This window comes from Nanorana parkeri, unplaced genomic scaffold (genome assembly GCF_000935625.1).
Source record: "Nanorana parkeri isolate BGI_ZX_2015 unplaced genomic scaffold, ASM93562v1 scaffold1097, whole genome shotgun sequence".
In the NCBI taxonomy this organism is placed as follows: domain Eukaryota; kingdom Metazoa; phylum Chordata; class Amphibia; order Anura; family Dicroglossidae; genus Nanorana; species Nanorana parkeri.
In genome coordinates, this window is record NW_017307365.1 from 386470 (window position 1) to 401316 (window position 14847).

General features: G+C 43.3%; 1 protein-coding gene across 2 annotated transcripts in view; it reads left to right on the plus strand.

Annotated features, from left to right (window-relative positions):
• CRTC1 (CREB regulated transcription coactivator 1) overlaps positions 1-14847 on the plus strand; it is a 134543-nt gene that overhangs the window by 64911 nt on the left and 54785 nt on the right. For both annotated transcript variants that reach the window (XM_018567814.1, XM_018567815.1), the window contains exon 5: positions 19-113. In XM_018567814.1, the coding sequence (XP_018423316.1) occupies positions 19-113 (95 nt within the window). The remainder of the gene's footprint in view (positions 1-18; positions 114-14847) is intronic.

Consider the following 14847-nt stretch of genomic DNA (forward strand, 5'->3'; position numbering starts at 1 on the left):
CCCATGTTTTCATCTTAGGACCAATTCAGATTCTGCATTGCATCAAAGTACAATGAATCCCAGTCAGCAAGAGATTTTCAGTGGAAGTTCTCAGGATATTCAGCAGAAACGAGGTATTGAACTCTCTATTTTAAATTTGTACCATGTCACCAATGTGTTGGAGCAATAATAATATTTTAGAACATGAGAAATATGGAGGCTGTCATTGCTGACCTCCTCCTGAAGATGCTAGTTACCAAGGTAATATACTGTGCCATTGGCTTCAATACTTTGTCACTGAACCAGAACATGCATAAAAGGAAGGTTTTGGTTAGGGCTGAACTCCAGGCAAACCGCTAAATACATAGATGAAATGCATATTTGGGAGCTGTGTGATCTGCCCCATGTTTGTATGTCTGTGCATTTTGTCCTGAGATGTTCCACCCAGCACAACCCTATTTGCAGGGCTTGAAAAATTTTAGGGTGTCTCACCAGTCAGTCAAAAATGTCACCAGTCAGCATGACCAGATGTTATTTTTTTACTATATAATGAAAAAAGTACCGTAAATGTAAAAGAAAAAAGTTTCCCTACGTTCTGTTATAAAACATCTATTCTTACCCATATTTTTGGTAAAACATAAAAGTCGGGTAAACGGACACCAAACATGTCAAGCCTTAAAATTACGTGCGCCTGCAAAATTGCAAAAAACGCCCATAGGCGACGCTTAAAACTCTTTTACTGCTCATCAGTTTAGTGTTATCAGTGATTAATGGCCCTAAAATTATTGCTCTCACTCCGACGTTTGCGGCGATATGTAACATGCTTAAAAACACAATAGGCGCAATCGTCGTTTTCACACGTAGGCGCACCCGACGCATATCTGCGTGTGTATGTGGGGGTCAGGGACTTACAAAATTTAAAGAATCATAAAAAAAATAAAACAATTTTTTATTACTTTTTTTTTTTTTACACACAACTTTATTGCTATTACATCGGGGGCTAAGAAGCCCCCGATGTGATAGCCAATTTACATGACATGTCCTCTTTATGGAGACATCAGGGGTCTCCAAGACCCCTAATGTTACCTAGGTACCCCAAGAGAAGCTGATCAAGCCGAGATCGGCTTCATCAGCTTCTGTAGCTGGAGAGTGACACTGAATGCAGGAAGTTATGTAATCTACATCACTTCCTGCATTCGGGGACTGAGAGAAGATCAAAGGGAGACCGTATACTGATCTCCGTTTGATATCCTGTCACAGAGCCGTGCCGGTCCCGGCCGCATCGGGCACAGCGGATCTCGGGACCGGCAACGGCAGTGACAGCTGCTAATACAAGCGATCAAGCGTCTCTAGAGACGCCCCCCGATCGCTTGAATGTCAAGCTCCCTGCCGGCCGGGAAGCTGCTCGTCTGGCTCCACCGTCCTCTCGTCACAGACAAGCGGACGAGTGGATTTTTTCAAGCCCTACCTATTTGGTAAGAAAGAAGACCTGGTTTTTCTTTGCTTCAGTTCTGTAACACTTAAAGGTCACCTTCCCTCCCCAGCCTGACACTAGAGAGTGAAAGGAGAAGTAGCAGACTGCTGAGCTTATATCTCGTCACTCTGCTCTCTCCTCCTTACAGCATGTTCCTTACACTGGAGCACAACTGAAAGGCTACATATGCTGCTTTTCCCTGTCCCAGTCTGAGGTCTGCTGTACAGGAGACTGCAAGAGGCTGATATCAAGTTAATTTCAGGTACTTACTCTTTTGGTAAAAAAAAAAAAAAAAAAAAGCATTTTAACCTGTAATGACTACAGTGCTGTGTTCATTTGTATCTTTATCAGCTTTGGAGCATCTCAAAGTATTGAAGCATTACAGCTAGGCACCTAGTAGATTAAAAAGCAATGACAGCCCACATTTTTATCTTAAGCAAAGTGCCTTTAAAATGAAGTCATGTGTGGGCTCAATGGGTTTTTAGTATTAAAGCTTGGTTATCTGACTCTTATTTTAATTGTGCCTTATTATAGAGGGATGATCACACTATAACCCAATTACTGAGGGTTCTTTTTTTATTGATATTGTTCATTTATTACAGTGGTACTTTTTAAAGAATATAAGTTGATGCTTTAATCATTTAATGTGACTAGTATTTATAGTACCTGTATATATGTCTTATGCAGCAAATTGGCTAATAAATTGCTGATCATAATTCTCCCTCAATGAGTATGCTTAACTAGCTTCTTGGATGTAACCAGGGCGTGTATACTCCGCGGCTCCCCCCCCTCCCGCTGTCAAGCTGGTCCCAGGCTCGGGACCAGCATACTGCCTCTGTCACAGGGGGATCAGAGGGAGGTGGGTACACGACCTCCCTCCGGTCCCCTCTCCGCTGTCAGAATGCGGAAGTGATGTATATTACATCACTTCCGCATTCTTGTGTCACTCTCCAGCTTCAGATGCTGGAGAGAAACTGATGAAGCAGATCAGCTTCTTCAGGGGGGTCCTAGGTGACAGGGGTCTTGGATACCCCTGATGTCTCCATAAAGAGGACCTGTCACCTCTTTTGCTATCACATAGAGGGGCTTCTCAGCCGCCTCTGTGATAGCAATAAAGTTAAGTGAAACTTTAAAGTCCCCACCCCTACATACACGCATGTAAACATGCGTCAGGTGCGCATAGCTGCGAAAACGACGATTGCGCCCATTACTCCGCACATGTTACATATCGCCGCGAACGTCGGAATGAGAGCAATAGTTCTAGGGCCATCAATCACTGATAACACTAAACTGATGAGCGGTAAAAGCTTTTAAAGCGTCGCCTGTGGCCAATTTTGTGTGTGCTGTTTTTTTGCGATTTCACGAGTGCGCGCAATTTTTAAGCTTGACATGTTTGGTGTCTATTTACCCGACGTGTCCCCGTCTTTTATATTTTACAAAAAAAGTGGGTAATATTAGTTGTTTTATAACATAATGTAAAAAAAAAAACATTTTTCAAAATTTTCAGTAATTTCTCCTGAATATAGTAAAAAATAAAACCCCCAGTGGTGATTAAATACCACCATAAGAGAGCTCTATCTGTCCCCAAAAAATGGTATAAAATTAATTTCAGTTCAGCGTTGCATGACGGAATAAACGTCAGTCAAAGTACTGCAGCGCTGAACACTGAAAAATGGCCTGGCCAGGAAGGGGGTCGAAACACCTGGTCTTCAAGCGGTTAAAGAAGAAAACTTTTATTAACACTTGCAGTTGGGTTAGAGCCCGCACAGCAAAGGTTAACAGCTTGTTTGTGCCTAGGTGTTAAAAGAAAAAGTTATGCTCCCCTGATCGATCATTGGAGCTGGCTTGTTTTTAGACAGGTTCCCTAAGGCCTCCCTCCCCCTCCTCTGCAGCAGTCCAGTAATCCTTGTGCTATGACGTTCTATACAAGTGTATAGATGTGGGGACACTGAGGAAGATTCAATTCAAAGTGTTACTGTGGAAGTGGGAGGCGTGGCTTGCAGCAAGCCATGTGTGTCTATGGATGCACACAGCTAGCTGCGGGAACGTACACGCACGGGTGTCTGTTCAGCAGTCGGCTTGCTGATGGAGACACCCGCAAACAGGGAGGGGGCTAGTGATTTCGGGACAGCTACAAAAGAAGGAAAATAAAATGTTCACAACAGAAACAAATGTAATTTCAAATAAGTCTGTCTTCATAATAAAAAAAATAAGGTTTAGTATTTAACTTTAAAATATATATTTCCTTTATGTTGCATACTATTAGCGCAACTGTTAGGCCCCGTTCACATTGTGCGGTTCGCAAATCGCGCGTTTGTAGCGCGATTTGCATTTTGCGCGATATCGCGCAAATGCTTGCATTGAGCAAGCTTGAATCGCGGCTTCAAAAAGGGTCCTGCTGTAGCGACACACGACCCGCGACAGGAGGACCCTTTGCCCCATTGAGAAGTGAGAGCGATATCGCGCGGTAAATTGCCGCGCGATAAATCGCTCAATGTGAACGGGGCCTTAAAATCCGAGGTTGTGCAGAGTAAATAGATACCAAATATGCCAAACTTAAAGGGGAATTATGGGATGCGTGAAATACACTCATCCCCGTAATTAGAGCTGACATGACACTGAAGCTATCACACGTAGGCTCTATAGAACGAGAACTGAGTGATAACATACCACTGATCGCACAGGTCACAATCTTTTACTAACAAATTAATTCAAGACCATGTTGCAAAAATAAATACACCCCAATGAAAGTCATAGGAGCAAAGCTAAACTTTATACAACAAAATCCTAATTAACAAGAATTCAACTCCAGGTGAGTATAATTCTTAATTAAACAGGTGTTCAGCAGACAGTCGATTATAAAAGGGTGTTAACAAAGAAAACCCCTTCCCATTTCATGCTGTGAGCATTGGCACCACTTGGAAGTGAAATGTCATAAGGCCCGAGAAAGAAAATAAATTTATTTACACAAGAAAGTTGAAGGCTACAAGAAGATCAGCAAAGGTTTACTTATCAGAATACTGTAGCAAAAGTGATACAAAAACGTAACTGCAACCATCTCACATAGACGTCCAGGCCGTCCACGGAAGTTAACACCTTGACAGCAGCGTCTTCTGATGAGAAGGGTTAAAGAAAATCGCTATGCAAGTTCACTGCAGTTAGCTAAAGAAGTAGAAAGCCAAACTGGGGTGATTGTTTCTTGTGACGCAATACGGCGTACACTGCAGAGGAATTGCATGTATGGGGTGTTGTCCTCTCCTAAAGCCCATGCACAAAAAAGCCCGCCTACAATTTTCCAGGGACCATGCTGAAGAAGACGACTATTAGGACTCTGTGCTCTGGAGTGATGAGAGCAAGATCAATGTTTTTCGAACTGATGGCTTCAAAACTGTATGGCGTCACAAAGTTGTGCTGTACTGCTGGCGTCGGAGAGCTGCATTTCCTTGATGGTATCATGAATTCACAGACGTACTGCTCTATATTGATAGAAGATGCTACCATCCTACTTTTTTCAACATGACAATGATCCAAAACACACATGTAGGGCCACTGTTGCATTTCTGAAGAACAGGGTGAAAGTGTTTCAGTGGCAAGTATGTCTCCTGATCTGAACCCAATCGAACACCTATGGTGAATTCTGAAGAGACAAGTTGACCATCACTCTCCTTCCAGCATCCAGGCTCTAAAAGAGGTCGTTATTGAAGAATGGGAAAAGATAGATGATGTAATATGTCGCCAACTTGTTTATTCCATGCCTAGAGGACTTGGTGCTGTCCTTACAAATCATGGAGGTCACACAGAATACTAGATGGAGTAGTTTTTGTTGTGGGGTTTATTCATTTTTGCTTCACCTAATTTTAGCTAAACTGAAGATTCTGCAATCTAAGTTGTATTATTCACCTTACTGTCATATAATGAGCTAAACAAATGTTCTATAAAACTCGGTTTGGTCAAATTTTTGGAAATTGTTCTTGTGTTCACTGAGATACTGATTAAAATCTTACTGTTCAAAAGGGGTGTACTCGTTTATGCTGAGCACTGTAGATACAGTCTTCAGGCTTACAACAATTGTACCTATACAGATGTGTGAATAAAGCTTAAAGAAGGGATCTAACTCATCCTGTAAGCTTGCATTTGTAATGAGTTAAAGTGGAACTAAATTGTAAAAAACAAAAATTGCAAGCTGGCAGGCTCTTTATTGCAGAATAGACATGCTGTGGCTCTTGTGCAGTATAAAGAGCTTACCTGCCTTTTTACAATCTTTTTTTTTTTTTTTTTAAAAATGCAAGACTCAATGTACATTCTCAGCACACCTTATTTCCAGAATGAATAAACATCCGTGCGCATGTATGGGAGTTATGTCATTCTGTCCCAGCCTATCAAAATGGCCAAAGATCCCGAATCCAGAAGAAGACCGAGTATAGAGGTCGGTGGAGGCAAGGGGAAGTGAGTTAAGTTCCACTTTGTCAACCAATAAAGGATTTCACCTAAACGCCAAACTATTAAACATGGTACAATACTCTGTTGCTGCTGAAACATCAAAAAGGAAAGCTGTCTTAATATCCGGTCTAAAATTATCTGTTTACAACATGGTCAGGTAGTCCTTATTCCTTTTTTTTTTTTTTTATTAGTGTGTAGGATCGCCCTTTGTTTCTAGTAGATGCTGATTTTATTAGGTTGGCTGTGAGAACTGCCTTATGTGCGCCCCCAGAGGTTTGTTAGGGTAGTGTCATTCGTGTCAATGTGTGGAAAAAAAAATTGCCATGTATTTATGTTGTGGTAAAAATGGGGATGCTGAAAGTGTCACTTATTGAATTGCTGTTTTAGGAGTGTGGAACATGCATTTCTTGATGCCTATATTGTGTGCGTGCCATTGAAAAATGTAAAAAAAAAAATTTTAATCAGTATTTTGGAGAAAGCTATAGAGGGGCTAGTATAACGTTCAGGATTGGGTGAGGTACTAACTTAAGATTTCCACCTGTTAGCATATGTGGAAGCATTTTAAAGTTTAAACAAAAAAAAAGTTTTGGATTACTCACAGGGTGTAAACGCTGGAGATAAATTCTTGTGCTGCTAAGTATGCTTTATGTATTGTACATAAAAGAGCACAAGAAGTTAAAGTAATATTAACTCTCCAAACATTTTCTCAATCAATCCAGATCAAACAAATATACATTGCCGAGCAAAGTATTTCTTTACATTTTTGACAAAACACTTAGTCATCATGTTTTTGAGCAGCTGGTTCCAAGTCTCTCAGTTCAGCTTCCCTAAACTTCCTGTCCAGTACAAGATCACAAGAGACAACACAGTCTCCTACAATTGTTCATCTACTACCTTGTAGAAGGGTGGAGGGAGGAGAGGGGGCCAAAGGGGGGGAGGTGTAGGTTGATTTGTTGTACCTGTGTTTGTGGAGACACACACAGCTTACTAATACAAACATGGGACCCTGCAAGGGAATGGAACCACCCTAAGGCTGGGTTCACACCATTTCCCGGACAAGATCTGGAATTGCAGTGCAATTTTGCCGCGTTCTAGATCTGATTTATTTTTTTTATCAGCATTTGGAATAGCTTAAAACCCTTTTGACTTTAATATCACTTTACTTCTGGAACCATTGGGTTTAGCAGCTACCTTCAGGTGTTTGAACACTTGCAAATCAAAGCTGTAATTCCCAGCATGCCTTAGTTTTATGCTAGTGTCCTTACGTAATTGATACCTCTCTGCTCTTGAGAGAAGCACATACTTTTCTGCACTTCTCTACTTCAAGACGACTCTAACAAGTATTACCTAAGCTGCTTGAAGCCACTGCGGCACCTCTCAGAAGCTACCTGGATTGGCCTTCTGTCTGTCTTTCATACCTAGTGGGTATGGGATATTGCAGATGCCTGTGTCCAGAGCAAGGGTTTCAAACTGAAAATGAACTCTCTGCCTCCTCGTTGCTGTCAAACTTTCCAGGGTTTCCTAAAAGGCACACTGATTTGTTTGCTGCCCTGTATCAGCATCTTTCACCGGAGGGGGTGTAAGTTCCCATTCTGGACGCAGGGGTTCTATTCCAAGCTGTTCACTGTCCCCAAAGGGTTGGGTGGAGTCCATCATATTATTGATGTGAGGATTCTTAGCGGGGTCCTAAAATTCTAAATGGAATTTACTTGGTCAGTCAATGCACCCCTTTATCCCTAATGATTTTTTGGCCCTAGGGGACATCAAGGATGCATCATCATTGCTGCTTGCATTTTCCTTTAGACACGCAGCACTACCAGTTTTTTGCCCTTCAATTCAGCCTATTCACTGCACCTCAAGCCTTCACCAAGGTGCTGGCCCTTGTTTTGCCTCTGCTACAATCTTGGGGAATCCCTATTGTGGGGTCCTTGGACAACCTTCTGCTCGGAGAGCAGCGGGCGAGAGCCTCAGATGGTTCCTAGAAACTCTGCATATATTGGAAATGCGTCCTGATTCCCCAAAAGGTGACGTTGGAACCCTCTCATCAAGTGAAGTACCTGGGCCTAGTCATAGACACAGTCCTCTCAATTGTCTTCCTTGCCCCAGAAAAAGATCTTTTCTCTCCTCATCCTTGTGATCCAGGAGTCACCCAACCATTCACTTTTGCTTGAATGTTCTGGTCTTCATAGTGAGCACCTTCAAGACAGTTCTGTATGCTCAGTTTCACTCCAGACCGTTGCAAGTCTGGTTGCAGAAGAACAAATAGGTTCAGTCCTTGGACCACCCCATTTACCTGTTCAGCATAACCAGGCTTGCCCTGGTAGGATGGATCTCAAACCATGTGCTGGAATCAGGAATTTCCTTCCTCCTGTAGGTCTGGAAAGTGCTCCCGATGGTTGCAACCCTGTCAGTCTTGGGAAAAAGTCCTGAAAAACATATCAGTCCAAAGGATCTGGTTGTCTGGGGAATCTTGGCTCCTGATCAACATCTCATAGCTCAGGGCAATCATTTTTTGTCCCTTGAACCCTAAACCCCTCAATCACACTCACACAGTGCCCCAGTTATGGCTTAGATCAACAGCCAGGGAAGCACGGCTCAAATGGAAGCAGTCCTGATTCCGACTTGGGAGGAAGTTCACGTCCCAGCCCTATCTGCCATATACATTCCAGGCGTGGAAAACCTGAAATAATTCCTCAGCCTTCAAACTCTGGACCCCGTATCATGGTCCCTTCACCCTGAGGTGTTTCAGGACCTTTATCACATGGAGGACATTAGACATGGACCTCTTCGTCCAGGGTTAACAACAAACTGGACCAGGGTTCCCTGGGCCTTTGTAGTGGATGCCTTGGTGACTCTTTGTGGGATCAGTCTATCCTGATTTACACTTTTCCTCATCTGACATTATTGCCTTGACTTCGTCACAGGATCAAGATGGATTACATTCTGGTGATCCTAGTTCAGTGGTCCCCAACCCCCGGTCCGCGGATCAAATGGTACCGGGCCGCACAGTCTCAGTGCGGTCCGGTTCTGCAATATGGGTCAGTGCAGGGTCCCGGTATTCGAACACCGGGGCCCCGCACTGCCGACGGGCTTCACAGTGAGGGGGCGGGTCCTGTGACTCACCTCCCCTCCCGGCCGCGTCCATAGTAACAGGAGGCGGGAGGGGAGGTGAGTCACAGGAGGCGTGTGTGTCATACTTCCCGCCCCCTGCAGTGCACACATCAAAACTCCCTGGCTGGGTAAGTCCGAGCGGGTGGCGGAGTGGGATATGTAAGGGGGCGAATAGTAGTTTTTTTTATTAAGTGTCTCGTTTAGGAACCTATAAGTGATGTATCTCTGTAATAAAAAGATATATGTAATCTCCATGATTTGTTTGTGAAAAAATTCCAATAAAAAAGTTTTATAAAAACAACAAAAAAGTACACCACAGAGACTTTTTTGTTGTTTTTATAAAACTTTTTTATTGGAATTTTTTCACAAACAAATCATGGAGATTACATATATCTTTTTATTACAGAGATACATCACTTATAGGTTCCTAAACGAGACACTTAATTAATATCTATCTACTTTGATCACATAGGACAGTGGTCCCCAACCCCCGGACCTGCACTTTGTACAATATATAAAAAATACAGGGTAGGAAAAAAAAAGGAATTCAGTGTCTAAGGGCTTGTTCACACCAATTGTGATGCGTTCCAGAGTGGCAGCTGCTGGAACGCACCACAATCGCTCACAAAACTTCCCCCTGCGTTCTGGGGCGTGGCAGTGCATTGAATTCAATGGCACTGCTTCGCCTTCCCGCCGCAGTGCGATCGGGAAGTGTGGCAAAACATTGCCTGCGTTCCATTCCACTGCAAACACAAAAAATAGCGCAAGCAGCATTGCAGTGGAACAGAACGCAGGCAATATTTTGCCACGCATCCGATCGCACTACGGGAGGTGGCTGCAGTGCCTTTGACTTCAATGCACCGCAACGCCCCCTCCCACCCCTGAACTCAGCGGGAAGATTTGTGAGTGATTGCTGTGCGTTCCAGCAGCTACCGCTCTGGAAAGCACCGTAATTTGTGTGAACAAGCCCTAAGGGCCCAGTCCCACCATAAGGAGTGCGTGCCAGTGCGTTCAGCCTCTGGAATGCAACCCGGCGGCTCACTTTGTTTTGGGGCAGGAGGGGGCGTGGTGGTCCATTGAACTCAATGGTACTGAAGCCTCGCCCCCCGCCTGCAGTGCGATCGCGGCACCGGAATGCGTAACACATTAGTGCCTGCGTTTTCCGGTCCAGTGCGATCTGCAAAAATGCTGCATGCACTATTTTGTGCAGATTGTACTGGACCAGAACGCGGGCACTAATGTGTCACACGTGTGGGTGCGGGCGATCGCACTGGGGGCAGGGGGCTCGGCTGCGGTGCCGTTGAGTTCAATGCACCACCAGGGGCGGACTGACCATACGGGCATTCGGGCATGGCAGAGCCAGCTGTACCCGCCCCCTCCCAGTCCGTTCCTGGTATGGGTCAGCGTGAGTGAGGACGCTCCCCTGTGACCCCTCCCCTCCACTGGCTGCCAAGGAGAGGTGCTGCAGCCTGGATGTAGGTAAGGTTGGGGAGTCTGTGGGTGATGGCTGGCTTGGGGGGATTGGGGGACTGTAGCTGGGTGGTATTCAGCATTGCTGTATAATGATTATACAGCAATGCTGAATACCACCAGCTGAGGGCCCGCGGGCGTCACCCCCCCTGCCCCCCACTAAATGAAGCCCCCGGCCGCAGGTGGAATGGTTCCCTCCCTCCGCCGCCTCTCTGCCACATGCACCGCTACAGATACGGCTCTCTAATCGTGCGGTCGCTCACTCCTCAAGGTGTACTCGGGAGGCCCTCTAACATACATGATTAGAGGGCCGCATCTGCCTGCTCCAGCCAGCCCGGATCGCCTCATTGCTCTCAACTGGTTGCATTACACAGTCAACTTCTAGTCATCTTCTTGGGCACCTCCAGATCATCCAGACCACCCTGCTTCTTGATTGCTGCCTTTAACGGCATGGCTGCTGAAGTACAGAACCAGTACCTTTTTGGACACTCTGTACCCTATATGCTCTTGAAGGCTAGAAAAGTGATCACCTACAGGGTTTATCATTGCACCTGGAAGGCGTATGTAGCTTGGTGTGAAGCACCGTTATTGCTTCTTTTGGCCTTTCAGAGTTCAGCATCCCAAACCTTGTAAGGTTGCCACTTGGTCCTGTATTCACACTCTTACCATGTCTTACCAGGTGAACAATCAGGCCTCTGAGGATGCCATCTTTGGTTGCAAAGTTCTTCAGACACCCCTCTCACTTATGGGCTCCTTCTGTTATAGTTTCCTGTTAGGGTAATTTGTGTCATTTTATGGGCCTTTTATCCGTTTTGCTGTGTTGCCCATCCATAGGTTAGACATTTCTTTGGTTTCAGAATGTACTGGGCTTGGGAACAAAGTGCCTGGCAGCTAAGTAGCGTTAAAAAATTGTATTTGAACTGTTTGGGATATATTGAGTGACACTATGTAACTGTGATTTAAGATCACTAAAACTTGATCTACCATTAAAATCCATTCCTTGGAGTACGAACACAGGACATGTGACCCTCCCCTCTGTTTATGTGATCTACTCTTCTATTCACTTCTCCCTCTTTTACTAGCATAGGCTTGAGAAACATTGTGCAGGTTGAGAAACATTGTCTAATATAGTGGCAATGTGGTAAGCTATGCACTAGACACAAAAGCTTGAAGCACCTTGAAACTATAGATTAACAGGAACACTCTTGGAAAACTTAGGTGTGAATTAAAACTATATAGTTGAGGACAATTATAATAATGAGTGATGAGACAATCACACTCCACAGTCTATGAACTATTATCAAAGAAAGAATTTTGTCTTTGTCTATTATGTGGAATAAGCAGAGCCATATTAAACTGGAATAACTTAAGAAGCCTGAAGGCTGGTTACTTTTTCAGTAGACGCAAGAGAACTCAATATTGCGATTTTGCGGTTGTTAAGATATTCAAGCGGGTTATGCAAATGTATTGCTTGGTGGCATATGTCAGCTGTATAAGAAACTATCCATATACCGCCATTTTTATGCAATACAAATGAACTAGGGTTAAGGTTAAAGAAAGTCAGAAATCATCGTATGAGAATTGTCAAATGGCCTTTTGCAGAGCTGGTCTGCAATCTGTAGAAATCCTCATGTTGTACAAGATCTCACATTATATAGAAGTCACCTCTGTTGGCAAAACAACCCGTGGAAAGAGTTGTATGTGATCTGCTGTAATTTGCAGTAGTTAAAACAGATGGATGTTCCAAGAATAGAGATTTTTTGGAGTAGGGAATTGAGTAGGGAATTGAATCAAGGTAATTTCAAGTCTAACTTTTCTCTGGGCTATTAAGTCAGTCGGTCTGTGATGGTCATCTTGCTTGTTTATTTAGGGCCTGTTGGTAAATTAGGGTAAAGTGTACTGCAGAATAGTCAGCCTGCAATGTCCTATGTTGTTTTATCATTGGGTCTTTCTATCCAGAGAGTTTGGGGACAGAGGGTGAAATGCATATTACAAATGGCTTCTAATTTTTCTCTGACTACAAGTGTCGGGAGCATGGCTCTTGTGCAGACTGGTAATTTGTTGGTGGAGGCAGGCCATGTGTAAAGCTGGCCATGCATCAATAGAATTCGAAAAAAAATTTTTTGGGATGTTCGTTTTTCTAATAGTTAATGGGGTCACGTCAACAATAGTTTTTGACTGTAGTGACGAAAAAAACCGAAGGAGCAGGATGAGCAAACAAAATTCTAACAGTGAATGTGGTTTTCTTTCAGGAAACTCAGGGTTATTCATAAAAGGGTGGAGAGTTTGGAGAAGGCAGGAGAAGTGAACAATCTAGGACAAAATACCTGAACTAGAAAAATGCTCCTATTTGGCTCACTTTCCAGTTCACATACTGTATGTTGTCCTAAGATTGTTCCCTTCTCCGAACGCTACACCCTTTTGTATATGACCCTGTATTTGTTGTAACCAAAGATTTCTAATGAGATTTGTCATGGCATTATAGATTTTATTCTGATGAGGTTTTTTGTATAAATGTGTATAGCAAGTGAAAAGTGCATATTTTGGGGTACTTGATAAATATTGATAACTCTTTGAGAATAGATTTTTTTTTTCCCTATTTCCTCAACAGTATATCTTGAGAAAATTGACTGTCATAGCGTGGGCCAGGAATTTGCATAACACTATATAAGTGAAATGCATAATTGAAAACCAGTGCATGCAGTGGACAATGCCTTCTCTGCTAGGGGCTTACAAGTTTTGCTGTAATGTACCAGTTCACTGCATTGCTTAAAGGAGAACTATGAGATGAGTGATTTCCACTCACCTCATAGTTCTAGCCTACCTGTGACAATGAGACTGTCACAGGTCGGCTCAGTAGATCGGGGGGTGAGCGAACAGATCCCGGCGTTCGCTCACCTCTCGATCCTGTCACGGCTCTCTGCTAGACAGGGGAGGGGCTGGATTCCCCGCTCCGATCTGCCAGCGCTGACTGGCGGAATGGACGGGGGAGGGGGCGGGTACAGCTGGCTCTGCCTCTAGATAGGCAGAGCCAGCTGTCACTCATGCAGCTGGGCGGATCTCGACATCGATGTCGGGATCCGCTTCAGCTGCGGCGTCTCAGTATACCGCGAGCTTAGGGTAACGGGAGGACGCTAGTTTGTGTCCTCCCGTTACCCTAAGGAGAACTATGGGGAAAAACACTGACCCCATAGTTCTCCTTTAACCATTTAGTGACCGTTTCTGAAAAATATTTTAGCTTCTTGGAACGGAGCAGTTTTGCCATTTTTTTCCTGTGTTTAACCATAATTTTCATCTTCCTCATTCATTGCACCTACACATAGATACTGTTTTTTTAAAGGACAAAATGGGGTTTGTTGATGTGACATGCATATAGAAATTTTTATTCTAAAAATTTTTTTGGCAATAATGTGTACATAAATAGTGTAGTGTAACAGAAAGTAATTCATAATAAACTCTTATGTTTGTCCTGATTTATAGGGTATATCATATTATCTGGGATTTCAGTTTATTTTGGGAGTTATAGGTCAGTGAAATACAATTGAAATACAATTTTTCCTGTGGAACCATTTTAGAATGTGGAATATTTGTCTCCCATCTTTAAAAACTTTCTTGGCACTGTATTTTCTTATCATTTTTTTTATTAAACGTATTTGTTTTTTAAACTTTTTTGACTTATTTTAAAACTTTTTTAAATTTTTAAAATCGTTATTTCTTTATATTTACATTTCTTTTTATTTTTTTTTAGGGGCACTAAGTGGTTATTTTTTATTTACAGGTGCTTTGATACTTAGTGTTTCTGAGTAGAAAACAGTATTCTGCTCAGTGATACTTTGTCAGTTTGCAAACACAGCCAGCTAGCTGTTTACAAAACACTGCTGAGCTGCTGCCAGCTGTGTGACCGTCACAGTGATCGGCTCTTGCTCTGATCACAAAATTGTGACCACCTAATCTGCTGTTGAGGGTCTGCCTTGGACCCCGAGGGACCCAACAACAGCAGTAACTAAATGAGCTGCTGGTCTCTTGTACCGAATGACGGGATTATCCTGTTACCGTCATTAATGAAATGAACGATGGTGACGGGATAATCCGAAGTTGTCATTATAAGACTTGGAAGTTCCATTTTAATAATCATGGGACTTGATGAGTCCCTTTTAAATTTGGTTACCAGTTGCTAAGTTATAAAAATGCAGTCTGAGCAACTCTGTTTCTGCCTGTTGCAACATTTGGTGTTCACGGGGGGGAGGAAAGTGATCTAATGTCACAAGAAACTGTCTGCTGTCTAATTATTAATGTATGGACTGTCTGAAATCTAAATGCACAGAATTATTTTTACTCTTTTGTGTGCAACTGCGTGGGAAAGTTTTTGCAGG